Source organism: Pseudorca crassidens, chromosome 13, assembly GCF_039906515.1.
Source record: "Pseudorca crassidens isolate mPseCra1 chromosome 13, mPseCra1.hap1, whole genome shotgun sequence".
NCBI lineage: Eukaryota > Metazoa > Chordata > Mammalia > Artiodactyla > Delphinidae > Pseudorca > Pseudorca crassidens.
This window is the reverse complement of record NC_090308.1, coordinates 25,361,070-25,383,728: the sequence shown is the minus strand read 5'-3', so window position 1 is coordinate 25,383,728 and position 22,659 is coordinate 25,361,070. Positions and strand designations below refer to the sequence as shown.

The window sequence follows — 22,659 nt, the reverse complement described above, 5'->3', positions numbered from 1 at the left end:
CATAGCATTTTACAACCTTCTATTTCATTTAACTATACAGTAGAAACTGCTTTTCATGTCATTCAATATTCCTCTCCTGCATTAATCTTAAAGGCTATATACTTTGCTGCTTTATGGATACATACATCATAAATTATTCATCCATTTCTCTGTTGCTGGACATTTAGATAGTTTTCAATTTTTAAAGATAATTGAATGACACACTGAAATCCTTGTGGAAAAAAACCAAAACAAAACCTTTATCCACTTCCATAATCACTTGCTTAAGATGAATTTCTAAAAGTGGGATTTCTGGGTTGGAGCCATACCTCTGCTATAAACACATTCAGAATCCCTCCAGGAATGGGTACCAACTTATCCTTCCACCAGCACCCATAACATGAGAGGACCTAATTGGCCAGCTCCTTACTAACACCAGGCAATAGTATTTTAAACCTCTTAGCCAATTTTATTAAAAAGAAAATCACCTTTTATTGAAAGATTTTGTGCCCTTTTGATTAGTAGTTGCTTGAACACTTTTCATAGGTTGTGTCATTTGTATTTATTCCTCTGTGAAATGACTTCATATTATTGCCTATTGTTTTAAAGTGTGCATCTGTTTTTTTTTAATACTTTGTAAAAGCTTTTTTACAAAGCTATTGAATCATTTTATCTCTGAAATATTATTTTTCTGGTGTATAGCTTAAGTGAATTTGTTTTTAATTATAAAGGTAATAATCTTAAAAAGAGTAAAAAACATAACTACACATAAAATTAAAAGGTGAGTTACTCTCTTTTCAATCTGCTCCTCAGAATGTCATTTGCTTTTCATTTTTTGTATGGAACTTTTGACGTAAAGCTTCTACATATTGAAATAGTCAAATCTGTTTGCCTTTCAGTTTCTTCCTTAGCTGGTTTATTAGAAATAATCTTAATGCATTAAGATAAGTATATTCACTTACATTTTCTTCTAAACCTTCTATGGTTCAGTTCTTAAATTTAACTCTTTAACACATTAACACATTTGTAATTTATTTCTCTATATGGTATAAAGTTGTGATCTCTCTCTCTATGTATATTTCCAAATAGTTAACAATGTAGTCTAACATAATTATATTATCGACTACAGTGGTTTTGAACTTTTTTTTTTAGCACTGGAAACACTTCTTCAAATGATGGTTTCATAAGGTGTGTGGATGTGAGGAGAAGGGTCCCTAGGGGGCTACACTTTGCAAGTTTTGCCTCCTCACTACCAAGAGGGCTTAAGCAGCAGTCTGAACGCACCCCATCTGTTGGACGCCCTCCTGCGACACTCCCTCTCCTGGCTGCCCTCCTTCCCGCACTGCGGGTTTCTAACTGCTCCTTCTCAGCCTCCTCTGAGGGCACTTGCTCCTCTGACCATCATTTGAGGGTAAGAGGCCCCCAGTTTCCTCTCTGGCCTCCTGCTCTTCCCATTTGATCCACTGCCTCCCAGCAACCTTTGCCAAATCCTAGGCATCAACAATTATCAATACTTGATGGTTTCAAATCCTCATTTCTATCTCGGAGCCCTGTCCTGAGTTCCTGCCCATAAACAAGACACCTTATGGTATCTCATTACCATTTCAACCTAAACGTGTTCAAAACTGAACTCATATACCCCCTGGATTCCAAACCCTTCTCTTCCTCTCTTCTTTAACTTAGAGGATGGGGCCACCATCCTCCCAGTTTCCCAAACAAAAAACCTGGAAGTTATCCCATATGTTACTACCTCGATCAGTCAGTAAATCCTACTGCTTCAACACCTTAAATATCTCTTGCTATATTTTCCTCTGTTCCTTTCCATCTATCATCGGCTTAACTTATTTCTAGATTACTGCAGAATCTTCTTACTCCTTTCCCAGCTGCCAGTCTACTCCTCTGAAATGTAACTTCCTCACTACCACCAGTTACATTTCTAAAGAACAACGAAAATGCTTAAAATCCTTTCTTAGTTCCCAACCGCAGCTTGCACAACAGGAAAAAAAATGAGACTCCAGATAAGACTCCTGCTTTCCTCTCCTTTCTTCCTGCAGCAACCATCCTAGGGCTCCCATCGCTGAACCCGACATGAAGTTCTTGAAACACAGGTGCTCTCCCAAGAGTAGAGGTCCTGCCTCACACTGCCTTCCCCATCCGGCCCCCCACGTCCGCGTCCGCCTCCCAAGTTCGGCCTGAAGGTTCTTCATTGCTGAAGCTTTCTCTGTCCACCTCTCCCACCCCTACCCAAGTCACGTAGCCCTTGTGCGCCACTCCCCCGCCCGCCCCCGCCTTTATTTTTCTTCAGAGGAAAACAATTCAGGTCAACAGAGGAATGGAAAGGGAATAAAGAGAGATTTTTAAAAGGGGTTTTGGATGCAAGAGTGTGTTTCGAGTCCAAATCTTGTTGCTTTGGGAAGTACCTTAACCTGTGTATAAGGAGGATGTTCATCACACACACACACACACACACGTGAGATGGTGTGGAATACATGGTTGGGCAGAATCACAGTCTATTCACAGGTAACGCCCGAGCCTGGCACAGAGGATGGCCCAGAAGAGCTGCTCATCACTAACGAGGGAGCAGCGCCTGGACGGCGGGACGCAGAGGGCGCCACGCCACCCGGCGCTGGGAGCTCAGCGAGCCAGGGCCGGGCCGCCCCAACTCCGCCCGCTCCGGATGGGGGTGTGGCGGGAGCAGCGACGAGGCCCCTCCCTGCCCGCTGCCGGCCGCAGCCAGACGCTCCCTTGGGCCGAGCCCGGCCAACGCCCAGCCTGCGAGCCAGCCCAGGACGTCCACCTCCACCTTTCCGCGAGCCTCCCTGCCCCCGGGACCGCCTCGGGGGCCGGGGCCGAGTCGCGGCCTCCGATCCCCAGCCCGCCGTCGCCGTGGCCGCCGCCGCGCGCTGGGCGCACCTGACCCGGCGGGCGGGGCGGCGGGCGGGGCTCCGGGCCTGACGTGGCCGCTGCATGGAGCGGGCGTGATTCATCAGCCGCCGCGCGGGGTCGGAGCGGGGCGAGCGCAGCGGCAGCCTAGGCGCCCAGGGCCGGGTTCCGGTGGCGGCGGCGTCCCCGCGGGGCCTCGCGTGCGCTCCCCTTGCTGTCTGCGGCCGGCCCCCGGCGAAGGTCAAGATGGAAGAGATCCTAAGGAAGCTGCAGAAGGAAGCGTCCGGGAGCAAGTACAAAGCCATCAAAGAGAGCTGCACCTGGGCCCTTGGTAAGCGCGCCGAGCGGGGCGCGGGGCGTAGGGCACCTGCCGGTGGGTCCTGCTCGCCGCCGCCGGAGGGTCGCGCGGGCTGGCTGCAGTGGCCCCTCTGCGTGGGGGGCTTTCGCTGAGCATCTGTGATCGAAGCATTTCGCGCAATTGCGAGAGTTGCCTCGGTAAACTGATGTGTGATACGCGAATTTGGGTTCGGGCGTTGACATCCATCCGCCTCCCCTCTGGTCTCTTTATCATCTTACAAACCTTAACGGGGAAACGCCGTCCTCCCCTCTGGGCGGCCCCTTTCTTCAGATCCCCAGCACGGCGGACGGTGGTCACCCATCTCCGAATCAGGACCGCAAGCCGGTGGGAATCCAGGGGCCTGATTCTAAAGCGCCTGTGGGCAAGAGGGAAGTTGAACCATCAACCCCCATCTCAAAACCTTGGCGAGTGTAACCGGCAAGGAATAGCTTGTTTAATTTGATTCTCCTGATAGAGGCCAGCTTGTTAAGTATTAGCTTTCATGGTTATTCTACATGAAGAATAACGTACGGGTGGGATGGTGTTACCTCTGCAATTCTGTTGTCGTCTGCCCTTCAGACAGGTGGGATTTTAGATTTGTGAGCTGTGCAAGCATTGAAAGAAGTTCCAGGTAGCAAATTTGTGTTTCCCATCAGACTCAGGTTGTAGAACTCAACCTCGGAGAAAATTGAATGACATTCCAATTAGGCAAGAACGTGGGCAATCAAAATTGCCTGGGTGGGAATGCAGAGAGATCGGGAGCATGCTCAGGTGACAGTGATGCTTAAGGAGAAAAAAAAAAAGGAAAGGCGAAGGAGAAACCAGGGCAGCTCCCTTGGCCTCTGGCCTTGCCCAAGCCTGCATGGGATCCCTCAGTTGCCGCTTAATTAAAACATAAAATTGAATCCCTTTCTCTCTCAACCAAAGAGCCATCAGTGCTTGTCATGACACCGTACTGTGGTACAGCCTGAAAGGAGATAGAGAAGGGCTATTATAGCAGGTTTTCCACTAAATAGAGAATTCTGATGGTGCTTTAGGTGGTGACTCGGTTAATATTTAGGTCTGAATTCACGTATGTTTGAGTGTGTGTGTACACAGCCACATCATTTTTTTTTTTTAATGTCTGCCTATCATCACAAAATTTCCTAGAATGTTGTCTAGGAAGTTTATCTCATAGGCAGAATCAGAACTTGACCATTTGTTTATTGTTAGAGGAAAAAAAAAATGGACCAGGTACATAAGAGAGAAGCAAGGCTCTTAAAGCCACAGTACTATTTTTGCATTGCCATTGTCATTCAGCAGAGTGATCAGGGTAGATTCTCAAATGCCTCTAATGAAGGGTCACAGATGGCTGGGTAACATAATAAAGCAGGGCTGACTGCGCTCTAAACATGCTATTCCTTGTACTCGTTATTATTTTGCTGTAAGTTAAGCAGATTTAGATAACAGGGAGGAGGAGAGGAATCTAGTATTTTTAATTTTCATGTCGATACTCAACATCTTGTTAAGTTAAAGTGCAGTGTTGCCTAGTTTAGGTCCTTGAAGTAACCGGGAAGCCCAGAGCTGAGGCGGGTAGATGATCTGAGCAGAGCCTGGAGTCCAGCCTGCCTGGAAGAGTAGATGTGATTCTTTTCCCAGTGGCTGTTCTTAGTAAGCAGGAAGAGATGGGAGCTCATGAAACAGTTAAATAACAGTGCGGGGAATTCATTGTGCAGGTTGGAATGAGTAAACCAGGAAAAGAGATCAAAGAAGAGGGGATGAATGTGGGGTCAGGGGTGTGCTGGGGGGATTGGTGTGAGCTGGTGGGGCTTTTGAAGTAAATTGGACTTGGAGAATGGGTAAGCTGTGGGTTTCTTCTCTTCTTCACTTATGTAGCAAAGATTTATTAAGACCTCCTCTGTACTGAGCAGTGGGGATAGAAAGATGAATAAAATGCTCTCTCCCTATAATTAGTTTGTTAGAAGGGTATGTTGGAGGGAGAATGAGGCAGAAACAAAGACATGAAGGTATGGTTTCCTGTTCTCTTTCCCACTCCAGTCCATTTTCCACTGTTCCATTTTTTTTTTTTTTTTTTTGGCTATAAAATGCTTTTCACTCCTCAACCCCCATACTTTTTTTTTTTTAGAGTAAAGTGTGAATTCCTTAGAATGCTTTTTGGAATCTAGCCCCAGCCTTCTTTCCCATCGCCCCCATAGCAAGGGTTCGTCGGTCCCCAGTAAGCCACGTACTTTCTTGTACATGCCATGTGCTGCCCACTTCTCTGCCTGGGCTTGTGCTAATCCTTCTGCCACAGCTTTCCTTTCCAGAATCCCAAGGCCCAGCTCACATACGAAGCCTCCCCTGAGCTCTGCAGTCGAATCAGTTGCTCCTCTGGGCTCTGAGCCCTGCTGTCAGGACCCTCTTATAGCACCTGCTGCTGGGGATTATAGTTGGTTATGCACAAAGCTACTCTTTTAGGGGCAGGATGATTGAGAAATATACTGGATTCAGGAGACCAAAAAACCTGATTCAAGCAGACTTAAGCAAAATAGCATGTATTCACTATGAACTAAATACCCCTTGGAAGGCTAGCTGTGGGTGGAGTTTGGTTCAGGAATTAGATACTGTTTCAAGGACCTCACTCTGCTCTTTTGGGATGATGAACATTCTCAGCATGAGTCTCCACAGCTTTGGGTTCATGAATCAGCACACTTAGACAATCTCAGGAGAGAGGGATCGTCTCTGACTTAGACCATCATGGGAGAGACGGGTCATCTTACACTTGGGGCCATTATAGGGAAGAGGGGTCACCATGACATTTAGACCATCCCAGGAAAGAGTCATCTCTTATCAAAAGTACCATTGGAGAGAGGGGTCATCCTCACACTTATTCCATCTCAGAAGAAAGAGCTCATCTCCCACTTGGACTATTATAGGAGAAAGATATTTAGACCATCCCAGGAAAGAGTCATCTCTTATCAAAAGTACCATTGGAGAGAGGGGTCATCTTCACACTTATTCCATCTCAGAAGAAAGAGCTCATCTCCCACTTGGACTATTATAGGAGAAAGACATTTAGACCATCACAGGAGAGAGGAGTCATCTCCCATTAAAACTGTCATAGAAGAGAGAGAGAGAGCATCTCCACGTTTAGGCCTTTACAGGAGAAAGGGGTCATTTCCCACTTGGCCTATCATGGGATCATCTCAAGAGAGTGGGGCTCTTGCAGTCACTCCCACCCAGCCCTTGGTGTCACAGTTCTCTCTTCGTCCTGATGGGTTGAGTATGTATCCCTGAACCAGTCCTCTGGGCTAGCTGGCTACAAGGCCCAGTGAAATCCCAGGGTCAGGGAAGGATGGCTTCCTCAAAACAAAATTAGGGTTTGCTGCTTCAGAGGCAGCGGAGTGGATGCCAGTCAACGAAAGCAACAAATGTCTACAGTGTAGACGTGAGCTTCCTGAGCACAGGGACTGTATGCTTGTCTGTGGCTTCTGTACCTACGATATGAGAGGCACATGTTCAGCACATACATAAATCAACGTGTTAATGTCTTATTTGGGTTTTAAGTGATATTTGTCTTGTTTTCTAGTTACATATGCTCATTTTAGAATATTGAAAAATATTCGAACACTATAAAGAAAAAATTAAAATCACCCATAATGTCACCACCCAGAGAAAACACTCATCGCATTTTGGAGTATTTCCCTTCTGCAGAGGGTTCTACGTATATGGCGGATTGTTACGTGTTTTTCAACTTCAGCTTTTCTTCTACTTTATTATTAATATGTCTCTGAAAATCAGTTTTCTTAATGGCTGCATAATAACGGGCAAGGAACATGTATGTACTTTTTCTCTATTTTAAGCTATCTAGGTTAGATACTTTTGTCAGTGAGGAAATGGTCTGAGTAAGGAATAGAAAAGAACAAGGGACTGGGTCAGCGTGTGGAGAGCCTGAAAGAATAGCATTCTCCTTCAAGCACTGGCAATCCTGGAGGCTTGGGAGCTGGGAATGGCAGGATGAAATAGAATGGCAGAACATTAGAACTGGACCATGTCCCTTTTAGAAACTTTAGGTGTTTGCATATATCAGGGAGCTCCTGTAGAATGGATTTGGAAAATGGAGAAGAGAAAGAAAATTAGAGGCCTGAATACCAAGTAAGAGAAGAAGGATGGTCTATCTAACCACCATCCTTCCGTCCATCTCTCCACATGCTTTTCCTTCCAGCCACAGCATCTGTTACCTTCACAGCTAACCTTCTGAAAAAGTGAATGTAACTAAACATACTGCATAGCACAGGGAGCTCTACTTAATGCACTGTGGTGACCTAAGTGGGAAGGAAATCCAAAACAGAGGGGACATACGTACATGTATAGCTGATTGATTTTGCTGTACAGTAGAAACTAACACAACATTGTAAAGCAACTATACTCCAATAAAAATTAATAATAAAAAAAAGGGAATGTAGTGATTGTGTCCACATCCTCACTTCCTGCTTACTTTTCAACTCTCTGCGATCTGACTTTCTCCTCTGTTCTTCCACCGCCTGAAGAATAAGGTACCCAGACCTCAGTCTAGCAGACCATGCTCACATCCCTCTTACCAGTCCTCTCAGCCACACTGGGCCCCCACTTGACCTTGGCCTCGTGCCCGCACCCCGTCCGTTTCCATCTGACCTCTTGAGCTGCTCCGTCCCCTTTGCAGCTCCTCCCCAGCCTAAAAGTTTGCGTTTCACAAGAATGAGCCGTTTCACAAGAATGAGCCGTGAGCTCTCCTCTCTGACTCGCAGCCCGACTGGAGTTGAACACTTTGAGAGCCACAGCTTCAGTTTCTGAGAATGCGATGCCCACATTTACGTCCCTGGGCTTCACCTGTGCTCTGACATGCCACCCCCGATGCACCTTCCTACCCGGCGTCCCTTCTGGAACAAGATGGGCTTGTTATGGCTGCTCTGTGACTGCCTTTCTCTTTTCCCTTTCCTCTAGCTCTCTGTTAGCACTTGTAGAGTTGGGCACTGTTGCACATCCTGAGTTGAATACAAACTCTTCTGTGTGATGAGGAAAACCACAGCGATTTGGTTGTTCATCGTCAGACCCTCTTCTTGGGAAGCAGCGTCCAGTTGTCCTGGGCACTGGTTGCCCTGTTGACTGCTGGCCTGGACTCACCCATGAGGTGCAGACTCACTCCCTGCATCTGCATCTCAGGCTTTTGTTTTCTCATTATCCTGCCTCATCTTAAGAACTGACTTCAGTCCTTCTAGTTCCTCCCTTGGCCTTGTGACCACAGCATCACCGACCCTACTGATCCATCTTTCTATTTTGCTATCTGTCTGGCGTACACCCACTGTTTCGCCCCATGGACCGCAGCGGGCCCAGACGCTATCATCATGTTTTGGCCTGTTCTCAGTCCTGAGTCTCAGGGATACATTTGGTGTCCACTGTTCCCTCTGATCTGTTAGCAGGGTGGGGAGAGATGTTTCTCCTTCCCCAATAAAAATAGTTCAGATCAACAGAGCTTGTTGACTCTAAACAGTGAAGAGAGAAGGCAAGAGTTTGAACAGAAAAACTGGAGACCGGTTGGAGTGTGTGATGTTGTGATTTATAATAAGAAATGTATATATATTTGGTCTTGGTCCCTGTTTCTGGCTCAGAGCTCCTCAAACCCTTGGAATTTCCCAAGTGAAGAGAGCTATAGAGTCATTTGTTAGGTTAATGAAGTGATTGTTGGACCACACGTACGGATGGGGGCTGGCTGCCAGGAAAACCATCCTTTTCAGTCCCACCCCCCTGACCTCCACAGAGGAGAGGGGCTGAAGATTGAGTTCAAACACCAGTGGCCAATCAATCATGCCTATGTAATGAAGCCTCCGTAAACCCCCCAAAGGATGGGGTTTGGAGCACTTCCCGGCCAATGAACACAGGGACATTTGGCGAGAGTGGTACACGGAGAGAGCAAGGCCTCTCTCTGCCCTTTCTGCACACCTTGCCTCATGCATCTCTAGCATCTGGCTGTTCCTGAGTTATATCCTGTAACATACCAGTAATCTACTAGGTGAGAGTTCCTCTGAGTTCTGTGAGCCATTCTAGCAAATTAGTTAAACCCAAGGAGGGGGTTGTTGGAAACTTTAATTTCTAGCCAGTCGGTCAGAAGCCCAGGTGACAACCGGACTTGAGATTGGCATCTGAAGGTGGGGTGCGGGGGGTGTTACAGGCTTGTAGGATTGAGCCCAAATCTGTGGGATCTGATGCTCTCTCCAGTTCGTGTCAGAGTTGAGTTAAATTGGAGGACACCCAGCTGCTGTCAGGGAATTGCTTGTTGGTGTGGGAAAACCATCCCCCCGCAACCCTGACGCGCACGTGCGCACACACACGCAAACACACACACACACACACACACACACATTGGAATTGGGTGCAGGATTGTTGGAGCTATTGAAATAGAACAGTTTTTATTTTTGAAGAGAATCGTGAATGTTTCATTATCTCAACAACTGGAGGCAGCAAGAGTGTGAATAGTCCACAACAACGGTAAAGTACTGAACATCCAGGTCAGAGTCATGAGACTTGGGGGGAGAGCCTCCCAGTCAGTATCCCTAACTATAGTATGATTTTTAAAAAGTTTCATCTGCCGTGTCATAAATGTGTGTGAGATGAGCTGTTGCATAAAGTGCTTTGTGAACTTGAAAGTCTCTCACAAGTATAAGTTATTATTTAAGGGTATTAAAACGGTATTTTCAAGGAAATAGCTTTTCTTTCTCTATTGTTATTGCAAGAATACAACATTTTTAGCCAAGTGCAACTAGATTAAATTGGCAGTCTGTTTCAGGTTAGGAATTTAACTATTTCTGTCTCTAAGCGAAATGCGTCCTAATCTTTAAGCTCTGAGAGGAAGTCTCGTGGGCTATAGCAAAGGAAATGGATTTTTAAGTATAGATGATTTGCGTGCAGATAATTGAGAATTGACTATTTATAATTATAGGAATTTCCAGGGGGAAAAAAGAAACTAACGGTGAAATTTGTATACAATCTAAATTCTCAGTCTTTACATATTTATTTTTAACTTTGTAATTTTCCCTTTGCAGAAACCCTGGATAGCGTGGATACCATTGTGAAGATCCCTCCACACTTGCTGAGGTAAGGAGACTGGAGTTGTATAATTAGTGGAAGTAAAAATTGCCCGCTGTGCTCTCTTGAAGGGCCAGAAAACCTCACTGGTTTATAGCATTTTACTTGCGGACTGGTGGCTTTTTTGCCTCAGTGAACTGGGATATTTCATGAGGTTAGCATGACGGGAAGCTGACTGCACTGATTTCTACCTGTCTTTGGAGTGAATAAAGTCAGTAATCCGAAGGAACCAGCTGTGGAAGTCAGGGATGAAAGGATAAAATTGGTCAAGGAGAGAAATGACCAAAATCTAAGTGAGTGGATGTGGACAGTGGACAGAATCTTCCACTGTGACTTGGGAAATGGCGCCCCTTTAGTGGGAGAGCAGCCCTGCACCACGTGGGTTGGATTTAAGCTCTCGCTGGCCCCTTGGTTGGACAGCATCTCGCAAACTCTATAGGCATCAGCAGCAGCCCTGAGACAGTGAATCTATTTCCCCAATTCCTCAACTTCCCACTCCCCACCCTCCTCCACCATCATGAGAGAAATACATGCTTTTTGTGGAAATTGAGAAAGAGCAAATAAGAAAGTTAGCCATAATTACACCACCTAAGGATAACCACTGAACACGGCTTAATAGATTTTCTTAATAGACTTTCCCCCCAGCACACATACAAATTAATATGAAGGTTTATTTACAAGTTTGTTTCCTGCTTGTTTTTTCGGTCAGCACCATATGAAGAACATTTTCTAATATCAATATATGTTCTTCAAATTAAAATATCACATAAATGTCCATCGTATGGCTGCTGCAACATAAATTATTTCGCAGTTTTCTTATTGTTAGACATTTGGATCGTTTCCAGATTTTTCTTTGCAATTATTAAAAATAATCTTTTGTTGCATATAGTTTCTATATTGTCAGGACACTGATTTATTAGGTATTTTCTCTTTTCAAGTAGATTAAACAAGAGTTATGTTTCTGTCTTTTTAAAAAATGTGTTACTTCTGTAGTGTCTGCTACAAGCTGATACATTGTAAGGTAATTCATATGTTAATCAAACCAAGTGTACTTTTGTGGGTATAAAACTTCTAAATGGGTAGAATGTCTGGCAGCAACAGTCTTGCCTGGAGGAGGTATATTCCAGCTGGGGTATCCATGTGAAAACACTCCAAGAGATACGAAGGCGTGGATGGTTTAAAGGAGACGATTTCCCAATTTCTACCCTGTCTTAAAATTATTTGCTTTCAGAACTGATTTTGCCATGTCTCCTTTTCCATTTCACTTCTTAACCTTCTCCTGACAAAGGACAGCTCTTACCCATCCCATCCCGAATCTGACTGTGGTGTGTTTTCCCGGGGTGCAAAACCCTCTTCCTACCAACAAAGGACTATGAAAATATTAGTGTCTGTGTTGATAAAGGGGATGAATACAGTGATCAGGGCACACATCTTTTTGCAGGTTAGTTTTTACTTCTCGGCTTTCAACAAAATTGAAGGAGGAACTAATCTAGTTATGAGATAATAGACAAAAAGATTTTTTGATGATAAATCTCCTTCATTCCTTTCTTATATAAAAAATCGTTTCTTATTGCTTATGTCTTTAAACCTGGGAAAAAAAGGTATGGAATTGATGTTAAACCCCACCTTATTTTAGCAATAGAGAATATTCATCTATAGATATATGAACTAGTTGAGAAAAATAAACAAGCCCTGTCCATTTCTTTAGAAATACATTTCCAATAAAATTGTAATTTCCATGTTAACTATATTAACATTCTTATAATTAATGTTGTTTGGATCAATCATTTGCATCAGAAGAAAATGGAACACTTTTAAGCCTTATAGCCACAGGAAATTTTTAAAACTCACTTTATACACATTTTTGTTACAGAGAAATATAGGGAGATTAATAAAATCAAGTGTTAAAGCATGTTATATCAAGAGAAAATTCTCTGGTTGGGGGTGGGGCTAAAGTGGAAATACAAATTCCAGGAGACAAAAGAACAATACAGCCTTTTTTACTCTAAAAGAAGAGTTTGTTCACGTATTTTTTGATGGACGAAGGTGGTTTTCAAATTGGTGTGGTATTTGGATTTCATTAGATACCTTGAAATGAGTGATACGTTTTAATTAAAATTTTACTAATTCCAATATGCCAGAATTACAGCCTTTGCCGTTAATTAAAATTATGGTTGAGAAATTTAAATGTCAACTTAAAATGTGTGAAAAATGGAATTTTAAAATTTTCTTAGTGGCTGTATGAGTAAAAACATTTGATGATACTGCTCTAAAGGTTGTTTCTCTATCCAAAGGGTTGTTGAAGCTACAGTGAGACTTTCTATGGTTTTGGGTCTCTGATAAGGTTTGCCTTCAGCGTTAGGGGCAAGAAGGTGATGATGATACCAGAAGAGGCTCCTGGTACAGTGCCTGGGAATGTTCATCAAAAGACAACTGACATTTTCCAACTCTAGGTGTGTGTGTGACCAAATGAGTTGGAGAAAGTACAGTGTTAATGGGCCGTGTTTGATCCCATTTAGCCACTGAGCGTTGCTTTTGTCCATGGTCTTGAGCTTTACCCCAGAGCCAGCTGGCCATCTTGTTCAACCATAGGAGGTAATGACAAAATTGGTGGGAAAGTTGCTGGATGAGGAACCGTGGAAGAATATGAATATATATATATGTGTGTGTGTGTATGTGTGTGTGTGTGTGTGTGCGTTTACATATCTTCACCATTATTAGAAATATGATTCAGAGTATTTGTCTGAATGATAAAAAGCTGGTGATGTCATCCTGTATACGGAGGAATGTGTGTCATTGTATTCCAGATGTGCGACAAAGTCCATCAAGCATTCTTGTACAGAGAACTGAATGTATGGATGAGACATAGCAGATTTAAGCCTTGCACTCAGTTTTATATTCCCAGGGAGGAGAATGAAGACAAATGTAGCTGGAAAACACTGTTAAGAGGCACCAAGTATAAATGTATTGTAGAATTTTATGCATATCGGAAGGTTTCGGTGTGACTGTGATTTGCAATAGTTGGGAGCCCTTCAAAGCCTTTTTTAGGGTATAGGAATAAGGCATAATTAGAACAAAAACGAGCTATTGAATCAAGTCTGATTGCCTATTTCATTTGATATCAGGGAAGTGATATAATGAGAACATACACCATAGTGGACTTTCCCCCTCTGTTGTGAATCAGTTTTCCTTTAATCCTTTGATTCATCTTCCAGGCATTTTTCTTTTCTTTTCTTTTCTTTTTTTTTTTTTTTTTTTTTTTTTTTTTTTGCGGTACGCAGGCCTCTCACTGCTGTGGCCTCTCCCATTGCGGAGCACAGGCTCCGGACGCGCAGGCTCAGCGGCCATGGCTCACGGGCCCAGCCGCTCCGCGGCATGTGGGATCTTCCCGGACCGGGGCACAAACCCGTGTCCCCTGCATCGGCAGGCAGACTCTCAACCACTGCGCCACCAGTGTGCCTTCTTCCAGGCATTTTTAAGCCCACAGGGCGCTTACTCTGTCCGTTATTATGTTTAACATGGCATCTTTCTATTGTTTGAGCACAATAAATCTAAAAAAAAATTTTAAATGTAGGTACTGTAAATATTTGCTTATAAGAAAGAACTTGGATATGTTAAATTTTTTTTCTTCAGTTATATTTCTATTTTAATGAGTTTTTTCTTCAATGATATTTAGTATACGAGAAAGAAGCCAGGTTCATAAACTGTTTCTTGGCATTCTGATTTCGTATTCAGATTGTTTCCATTTCTGTTACATAATCACGTAGAAGTGATTATTTGCAGATTTTTTTTTTTTGTTTCAGGTTTTGGAAAGAGCTATGAGGACTAAATCAAATCCCAAATACTTTTTAAAAATTAAAAAAAATTTTTTTTTAGTGGGAGGCAGGGAGACGCAAGAGGGAAGAGATATGGGGATATATGTATATGTATAGCTGATTCACTTTGTTATAAAGCAGAAACTAACACACCATTGTAAAGCAATTATACTCCAATAAAGATGTTAAAAACTTTTTTTAATTGATTTTTATTGGAGTATAGTTGATTCACAATGATGTGTTAGTTTCTGCTGTACAGCAAAGTGAATCAGTTATACATATACATATATCCACTCCTTTTTAGATTCTTTTCCCATATAGGTCATTACAGAGTATTGAGTAGAGTTTCCTGTGCTATACAGTCGGTTCTTATTAGTTATCTATTTTATATATAGTAGTGTGTATATGTCAATCCCAATGTCCCAATTTATCCTTCTCTTCCCCATTTCCCCCTTAGTAACCATAAGTTTGTTCTCTATATCTGTGACTCTGTTTCTGTTTTGTAAATAAGTTCATTTATACCCTTTTTTTAGACTCCATAAGCAATATCATATGATATTTGTCTTTCTCTGTCTGGCTTAACTTCATTGAATATGCCAATCTCTAGGTCCATCCATGTTGCTGCAAATGGCATTATTTTGTTCTTTTTTATGGCTGAATAATATCCCATAGTATATACGTACCACATCTTCCTTATCTATTCATCTGTTGATGTACATTTAGGTTGCTTCCATGTCCTGGCTATTGTAAATAGTGCTGCAATGAACATTGGGGTGCAAGTATAATATCTTTTTGAATTATGTTTTTCTCCAGGTATATGCCCAGGAATGGGTTTACAGGATCATATGGTAGCTCTATTTTTAGTTTTTTAAGGAACCTCCATACTGTTCTCCATAGTGGCTGTACCAATTTACATTCCCACCAACAGTGTAGGAGGGTTTCCTTTCTCCACACCCTCTCCAGAGTTTACTCTTTGTAGATTTTTTGATGATGGCCATTCTGATCGGTGTGAGGTGATGATACCTCATTATAGTTTTGATTTGCATTTTTCTAATAATTAGTGGTGTTGAGCATCTTTTCATGTGTCTCTGGCCATCTTTGTGTCTTCTTTGGAGAAATGTCTGTTTAGATCTTCTACCCATTTTCTGATTGGGTTGTTTTTTTTTTTTTTTTTGATATTGAGCTGCATGAGCTGTTTGCATATTTTGGAAATTAATCCCTTGTCGGTTGCTTTGTTTGCAAATGTTTTCTCCCATTATGGCTTTTCTTTTCGTTTTGTTTATGGTTTCCTTTGCTGTGCATCAAATACTTTTGCTGTGCTGATTTTCTTATTTTTGCTTTTGCCATTAATTGACTGCTTTTCAAGTTAAATATGTTAACATTCTGATAGATAATTACTAATACTGTTCTGATCAATTGTGTACGTTAGTAGTGATAGCTCAAACCAGAAGAAAATTGCAACCTTGAAAGAAGTATGGTTGTATTATCTTTTTTTTTTTTTTTGCCATTGATTGCTCTGAGGACTTCTTGTGAAAACAAAAGTCTAGATGTCACGTGAATGCTTTTAGTGACTCTGGTGACTGGAGTTGGTCATGCTTAAGGCACTGAAGGGGAGAAACCCACAGAAAAAAGTTTTAGCTGGAATGAAGGAGTGGTCAGAGGCATTGCTTATTTCTGCCCTGGGCTCTTTCGCTGAGCAAATGCCCACTCTCGTTGGTGGTACGGTGAGCAGCCTTAGCAACCAGGATGGGGATTCACGCAGAGTGCCCAGTGAGATTGAATGTCAGGGATGGAGGAAGGGCTAGGGAACCCGCCCTGTGGAATATTTCCCAAGTTTGTTAGTAGATAGTTATATGAAAATCTTTCCACCTTCCTGCCCGTAGTCTTGCTTTTGATCTTGGGGGTGAGACTTAAGCACCCTTATCTTCCTCCATGTGGAGACTGGACCCTCACTGTCTTTCCTCCTCTCTCCCCTCTTCTTATACTTCAGATCTTACACAGCTTCACGGGGTTGAATAAAACCTGTGAGTTGGTGGGCCATCGCGGTGTGCCCACACTCAAGAAAGAGGCCTTCCAGAGCTCAGGCTGTCACTCAGGTTGGGGTTACCATCTCCTTGGCCTCCTTGTGTGACTAGCAAAAGGCAGCTTAGATTGATCACTCACAGTGACACACTTGGTAAAATGTCTCTGCCCAAGTCAAGGTATTGCTAATAGTTACGGACTCTGTTGTTGTTGGCTGCTGGTCTTTCAGCCAAGTAAGAAATAAGTCCTGGAAGCTACTGAACAAGAGCTATTAGTAGTTAACAACATTAAATGTTTTCTCTTCCCGTTTTTCTACTTCCTCTCACCCCCTACACTTCTTCCTTTTTCCCTGTGGTTTTGGGAATCAAGTAATATAACCAAAGTAACCTGATCATTTATGGAATTTTCAGGGCTGCTCTGGTTTTTGTTATGAATATTTAGGGCTGATGTCTGTTTTGTGAGGCCGTCACCAGGCTGAAGCCCACCTGGAGGTACCGTAACTTCTGTAATGTTTAGCTTCATGCAAGTTGATGCATTGGTCTTCCCCTTCTGTGCCCCACTGTCTTTGTGATGGCTTGGTTATGATGATACCTACATCTGTCTGATCATTTTTCTCTCTGAAGTGTTGAAAAGCTTATATTTTTATCTAACCGTATATGTTAGTAGGAAAAGGGCTTATGCCATTTCTGTGGACCGTTCAGTACCATTGCTGTTTGCAGTCATTGGCTCTTTTAGAACATTCTTGACCTGCTGGCGCATTCCCAGGGAATGTTCTTCCCTTTCTGATGGACTCCTGCAGTGTTCTTCTGCTTCCGAGTCTTGGTTGGAAGTTGTCAGCTTCTCTGCTGGCATCTGGGCCAGAATGTCCTGCCTGCTGTCTTCTCTAGTGGATTTGAAACTCGAAATCCTGCCTGGAGACTGTCATACAGAGTGAAGTAAGTCAGAAAGAGGAAAACAAATACCGTATGCTAACACATATATGGAATCTAAAAAAAAAAAAAAAAGGTTCTGAAGAACCTAGGGGCAGGACAGGAATAAAGACTCAGACGTAGAGAATGGACTTGAGGACATGGGGAGGGGGAAGGGTAAGCTGGGACGAAGTGAGAGAGTGGCATGGACATATATACACTACCAAATGTAAAATAGCTAGCTAGTGGGAAGCAGCTGCATAGCACAGGGAGATCAGCTCCGTGCTTTGTGACCACCTAGAAGGGTGGGATAGGGAGGGTGGGAGGGAGACGCAAGAGGGAGGAGATGTGGGGCTATATGTATAGTACAGCTGATTCACTTTGTTATACAGCAGAAACTAACACACCATTGTAAACCAATTACACTCCAATAAAGATGTTAAAAAAAAAGAAACTCAAAATCCTAGAGCATTGGGTCTGGATACCCTCACATGGCTCTGTGTGGATCTGCAAGGAGGGTGCTTTTCAGCCCGTGCCGAGGCCCACAGACGTTCGGCCTCTACCACTTTGGACATCATGGCTGATCTGCCTGCTCTTGTGTGTACTACTCCATCTTCCCTGCCAGATTTCCAAGAGGCTCACTTTCCCAAGACTGGACCAGGGTGAGGTGAGTGACGCTGCGTTGTACAAGTACATGCCAGATCCTGTCTCAAAATTTTTATGTTTTGCTCATCATAGAATTTTTACATTAATTTTGAGTTTTTCAAATGTGACCTTAAAATGTTATTTATCTTGAGGGCTGAGATTTTAGTGCTCCCTTAAATTTTGTACCCAAGGCCAACTCCCTTACCCTAGTTCTGGCCCCACACTCCCCATTCTGTCAGAAAGTTCTCACAGCTTCCGAGGCCAGCCACATTCAAGTCAAGCTCCATTCTGCCTCCTCCAGCTTCTACAGACTGTGGTCCTGTCCTGCTTTGAATCGCACCTCAGTGGCAGGCACCATCAGAGAAACAAGCCTTTCCCATGACCAAGGACACGTTTAGTAAGGCCCCCACTCCAGGATACCCTCTTGCACATGTACTAGGGTTTTACAGAGGGCATTTCCCAATCTCTGCCCCTCCTCCTTTGGGGACCCTCTCATACGTTGAAGTAGAGCATACTTGTTACAAGTCCTCTTCCTTTTGCATGCCAAGACAAAGACAGCAGGTCTGGAGGTCTATAGTTAGCAATCCAATACTCCCCTTTATATGGGACACTAAAATAATAGGGGGATGTTTTCTGAGCTGCTCTCTTCATCAAAATTGTCCACTGTGTGTCTCGTAGCATGCAATCTTTCTCACTTCCTCTTCCTACTTACCCTTGAAGACTGAGCTACGGTGATCTTTCTCTCCTTCATACTCTCACTGTACTCTTCACATGATTCTGTCATGGCATTTATCAATCAGGTTGGCTGTTGTTTAGGGAGTCTGTTCTGAGCCCCTATCCTCAAGGAGTTCATATATATAAATTATTCATCTTTTCACCCCCTAGTTCAGTGCCTCTCCAGACTCTGCATCTCAGGGAACCTGTGTCCTCATCACCTAGATTCTTGGAAAACATACTGTTTGGAAGAATCTGTGCCAGAATGGGAATCTCAACTTTGGCGACAGAACCTCTAATATCTCACTGGCCGAAATAGTAGGTCCCAAAGAGTAGACCGGAAACCCAACACCCAATCCATTGACCTCAGCTAACATAGTCTTAAACTCCTTACTCTCTACTCAACCAAAGCCCTGACTAGTCTAATGTGTATTATTAGATTGAGGTTGAGGGTTGGTGATAGTTATCAAGACCCTGATTACTATTCTGTATCAAAGGACATTGAATATACAAGAGGTTCAGCTCTCATTGGGTTCCCATGAAGAGTCCTTGGCCCACCTGGAAGAAGCACGCAGCCTGCCATACACCACCCCCAGCATGAATTTGACCTGGAGTATTTCTGTTCTAAAGAACTCAAGAATCTCCACCTCCATCCCTCTCCAATCCAGGATTTTCCCTTTCTCTAAGCCCTAACTTACAACGGGACTGGTCCAGATGAGATAAAACCGTCAAGGGAATTCTTGAGCAATTTTGTTAAAAGACAGCCATTGGCAGCAAACCTCTTGTTGGCATTTCTCAGTGCCCTTTGGGAACAATCCCAGACATTACTCCAGCCGTGGCTCAGCTGCCATTTTGCCATTGGCAGCAAACCTCTTGTTGGCATTTCTCAGTGCCCTTGGGGAACCATCACACATATACCTCCAGCCGTGGCTCAGCTGCCATTTTGTTTGCCTTCTCCATGGTTCTTCAGAGTCAGCCTCAGCCTAATTACTTTCCTTCTGCCAGTTGCAGTTCCCAGAAAGACTAACAGCCTCCTTCGCATTTATCCTTATATGGCCCCCACCCCTTCCCATCCCCACCCCGGCTGAGCCTCTACCCAGCTTCATTTTGCCTTCCTGGTCCAGACACTTCTCTCAGCCCAGATGTTGACATGTTCCTCCTTATTTTGATCTGGGGACCTGCTGAGCTTTCCTGTAGGGTAAGAACACATTCGGTAGCATTTATACTTGGAGAGAACCATCCATAATAGCTTCCTATTCTTTGTATGGTTTTAATTGCTTTTCTGCTGCTTTTATCTATTTTAGTGCTTTAGTTCTGTGTTTTGAGCCCTGGGGCAACTTCTACAGGTTGTGCAAATTTCTTTTTTTTAATTTATTTTTTACTTTCGGCTGCATTAGCTCTTTGTTGCTGCACATGGGCTTTCTCTAGTTGTAGTGAGCGGGGGCTACTCTTCCTTGTGGTGGGCGGGCTTCTCATTGCGGTGGCTTCTCTTGTTGTGGAGCACGGACTCTAGGCCCGTAGTTTTGGCACGTGGGCTCAGTAGTTGTGACTCGCAACCTCAGTAGTTGTGACTCACGGGCTCAGTAGTTGTGGCTCACGGGCTCTAGAGTACAGGCTCACTTAGTTGTGGCGCACAGGCTTAGTTGCTCTGCAGCATGTGGGATCTTCCTGGGCCAGGGCTCGAACCCGTGTCCCCTGCATTGGTGGGCGACTGCCCCACCAGGGAAGTCCTTTTGTTTGTTTTTTAATTGAAGAAATAAGTGTCTCCACATCAACTGGGAAGGACTGTGTGTGATTTAAAATGGAGCAGTGGGTTTCGGCAGGCAGTTTGGATGTCATCATTTGTTTTTTCCACTTCTTATGTCATGGAGAAGTGTTGGGCTCCCCTTGCTACCTCCTGCTGTCAAGAGGAGGAGGCAAAGGGTGCCAGTGTAGAATTCCCAGGTCCTTCAGCTTATGCTGACTGAAGGGAGGATGTTAGCATAAATGCAGGACAGGTGCTTCTGATGAGGCTTCCACGTTATTCCAGGTAAATTGCAAACATCTGTGCTTCTCCTGGATTTAAACTCATTGTGAGGTCTCCTCTCTTGGCGGTTTCCGGCTTTCCTCCATAGCACGGCTGACTTCTGTTTGCAGAGGTGTGCAAATGTAAGTAAGGTTTGGCTCTCTTGGTCTTTTTCTGGTTCTGCACCAGAAATAAATATACATATAGAAGGCTTTAGATACTTTGGTTAGTCTAAGCCTGGCTCAGTCTTAGAGAAGTCTTTGTCCCACGGAGCCATGAAAGGAAAAATGGAGGGAGCTGTCAATCTTGCCCGGGGTCAGTGGGAATCATTTAAGTGACCGAGGGCCTGCCAGGAAGTCGACCTGAACTGTTCTGGCTCCCTGAGATCTGGCTGCCCCTAAACAGGTGAGCAGAGTGACATTTCTGTGTTAGCTACAAAAACCCGTCTGCAGGGAGAAAGTGGCATGTGGAATAGCCGGTAACCCCACCCTTTAGCAGTGGGGCTGCTGAAATATCCACGTTAGAAATCAAGGTGCCCCGAAGATCTAGTTTCTCTTTTTCCTTTCCCTATTGCTGTGGAAACAAAGAGTATTCCTGTCACCTTTTAACATAGTATAAGGGACAGTACTATATACTGTTTCCTAACTTACAAACAGCTGCTTCTGTGTATCTGTCAGCCTGTAAAGCCAATTCTAATGGTTTTTGTGTTCTAACCCCTTTGATAAGGAAGACTTACAATTAACTCTCAATTATAAAGCTTCTCCTTGTTAATAGCCCTGGACCTAAAAGCACTTTAAATGATGCAGTCAGTTAGAGACGTGCATAACCTACCCAAGCTGGGATGTAGAGGTTATTGGGCTTGAGTGATATTTTGGGATATGAGCAACATATTAATGTTCAAAACCAGCCATGACCACTCATCTTTCCTTTGTAACAAGTAGTTGATGTCCTTTATTTCTTGACACTTAGCTCTAAAGGGAAGTGTTAGAAGGAAACATACTCAATTTTGAAAAAGTTTAACAGTCCAATCATGAGTTTTCTTTCTTGGGTTTTCATTCCTTTTGAGTGGAATGAAGGTAGGATTTTTGCTGTGTGGGCTAGTCTGTGCGTGCTCTTTATAATTAAACGGTGTCTTACAGGCAATTTAGGTCCAGATCTCCTGCTTTAATTTCAAAGTATGACTCTGAGAAATTGTTTACATTGACGGGTTATAAAAATGGATTCCAAGAGATGGGTAGGGACCTTAGCTTATCGATTCAGTGATGTAAATGGCTCAGTGAGGTATTTGAATCTCTCTTTTTCACCCGCTAGAACCTTTCTACTGCGGATGGTACAAAGACTAGAATCGTATTTAGTTTCTTTGGACATCTTTGTTTATTAACTATTTCATATTTATATATATATATATATATATATTTTTTTTTTTTTGCGGTACGCGGGCCTCTCACTGTTGTGGCCTCTCCCGTTGCAGAGCACAGGCTCCGGACGCGCAGGCTCAGCGGCCATGGCTCACGGGCCCAGCCGCTCCGCGGCATGTGGGATCCTCCCGGACCGGGGCACGAACCCGTGTCCCCTGCATTGGCAGGCGGACTCTCAACCACTGCGCCACCAGGGAAGCCCCTCATATTTATATTTTACTGCATAGTTATGTGTAGTTGAACTGTTTATAACTCAATAGGATTATGTAATTACATAATGCCCTGATACATATTTTTCAAGCTAAGTCCAATTAATTTGACACAGGAGCTCTCCCTTTATCTGTTTTATAGTTCAGTACTGTTAATACGATGCTTCTTGGCATGCTTAATTGCCTGTGATTCACATGTTCCCAACTAAGTTTGGGACGTTCTACTAAGTCAACATTTTTCAACCTTTATTATGTGCCAGGGACTCTTAGGTGTTATACATGCTGGTCTCCATCCTGCCTGCTCTCCTGTGAGGTGGGGGGAAGCCCTGAGATGGAAAGACTCCTTGAACCAGTCTGGGACAGTCAGGACTTGGGGTCAAAGTTCACCTTCTTAACCCATTACAGAGTATTACCTCTCCCATTATTGACTTAACATAGAAGTTTCTGTTTTCTGATTTGTAATTTATGTGAAAAGCTGAGATATATAAAACTAAACTTCATGCAACAAATTATTTGACGAAGCACCATGATTGTAAAGGACTCTTGGGAAATCGGCTATAGTTAGCCACTGCTCATTTATGAGTACAATTTACCAATGTTGGAATATCAATGAGACCATTTTG

General features: G+C 43.6%; 1 protein-coding gene across 1 annotated transcript in view; it reads left to right on the top strand.

Annotated features, from left to right (window-relative positions):
- Positions 1-2,892: 2,892 nt before the first annotated feature.
- The window catches only part of ARFGEF3 (ARFGEF family member 3), a 197,664-nt gene continuing 177,897 nt past the window's right edge, over positions 2,893-22,659 (top strand). Inside the window, exons 1-2 of the mRNA XM_067701951.1 lie at positions 2,893-3,193; positions 10,258-10,309. Of these exons, the coding sequence (XP_067558052.1) occupies positions 3,109-3,193; positions 10,258-10,309 (137 nt within the window). The 5' untranslated portion in view covers positions 2,893-3,108. The remainder of the gene's footprint in view (positions 3,194-10,257; positions 10,310-22,659) is intronic.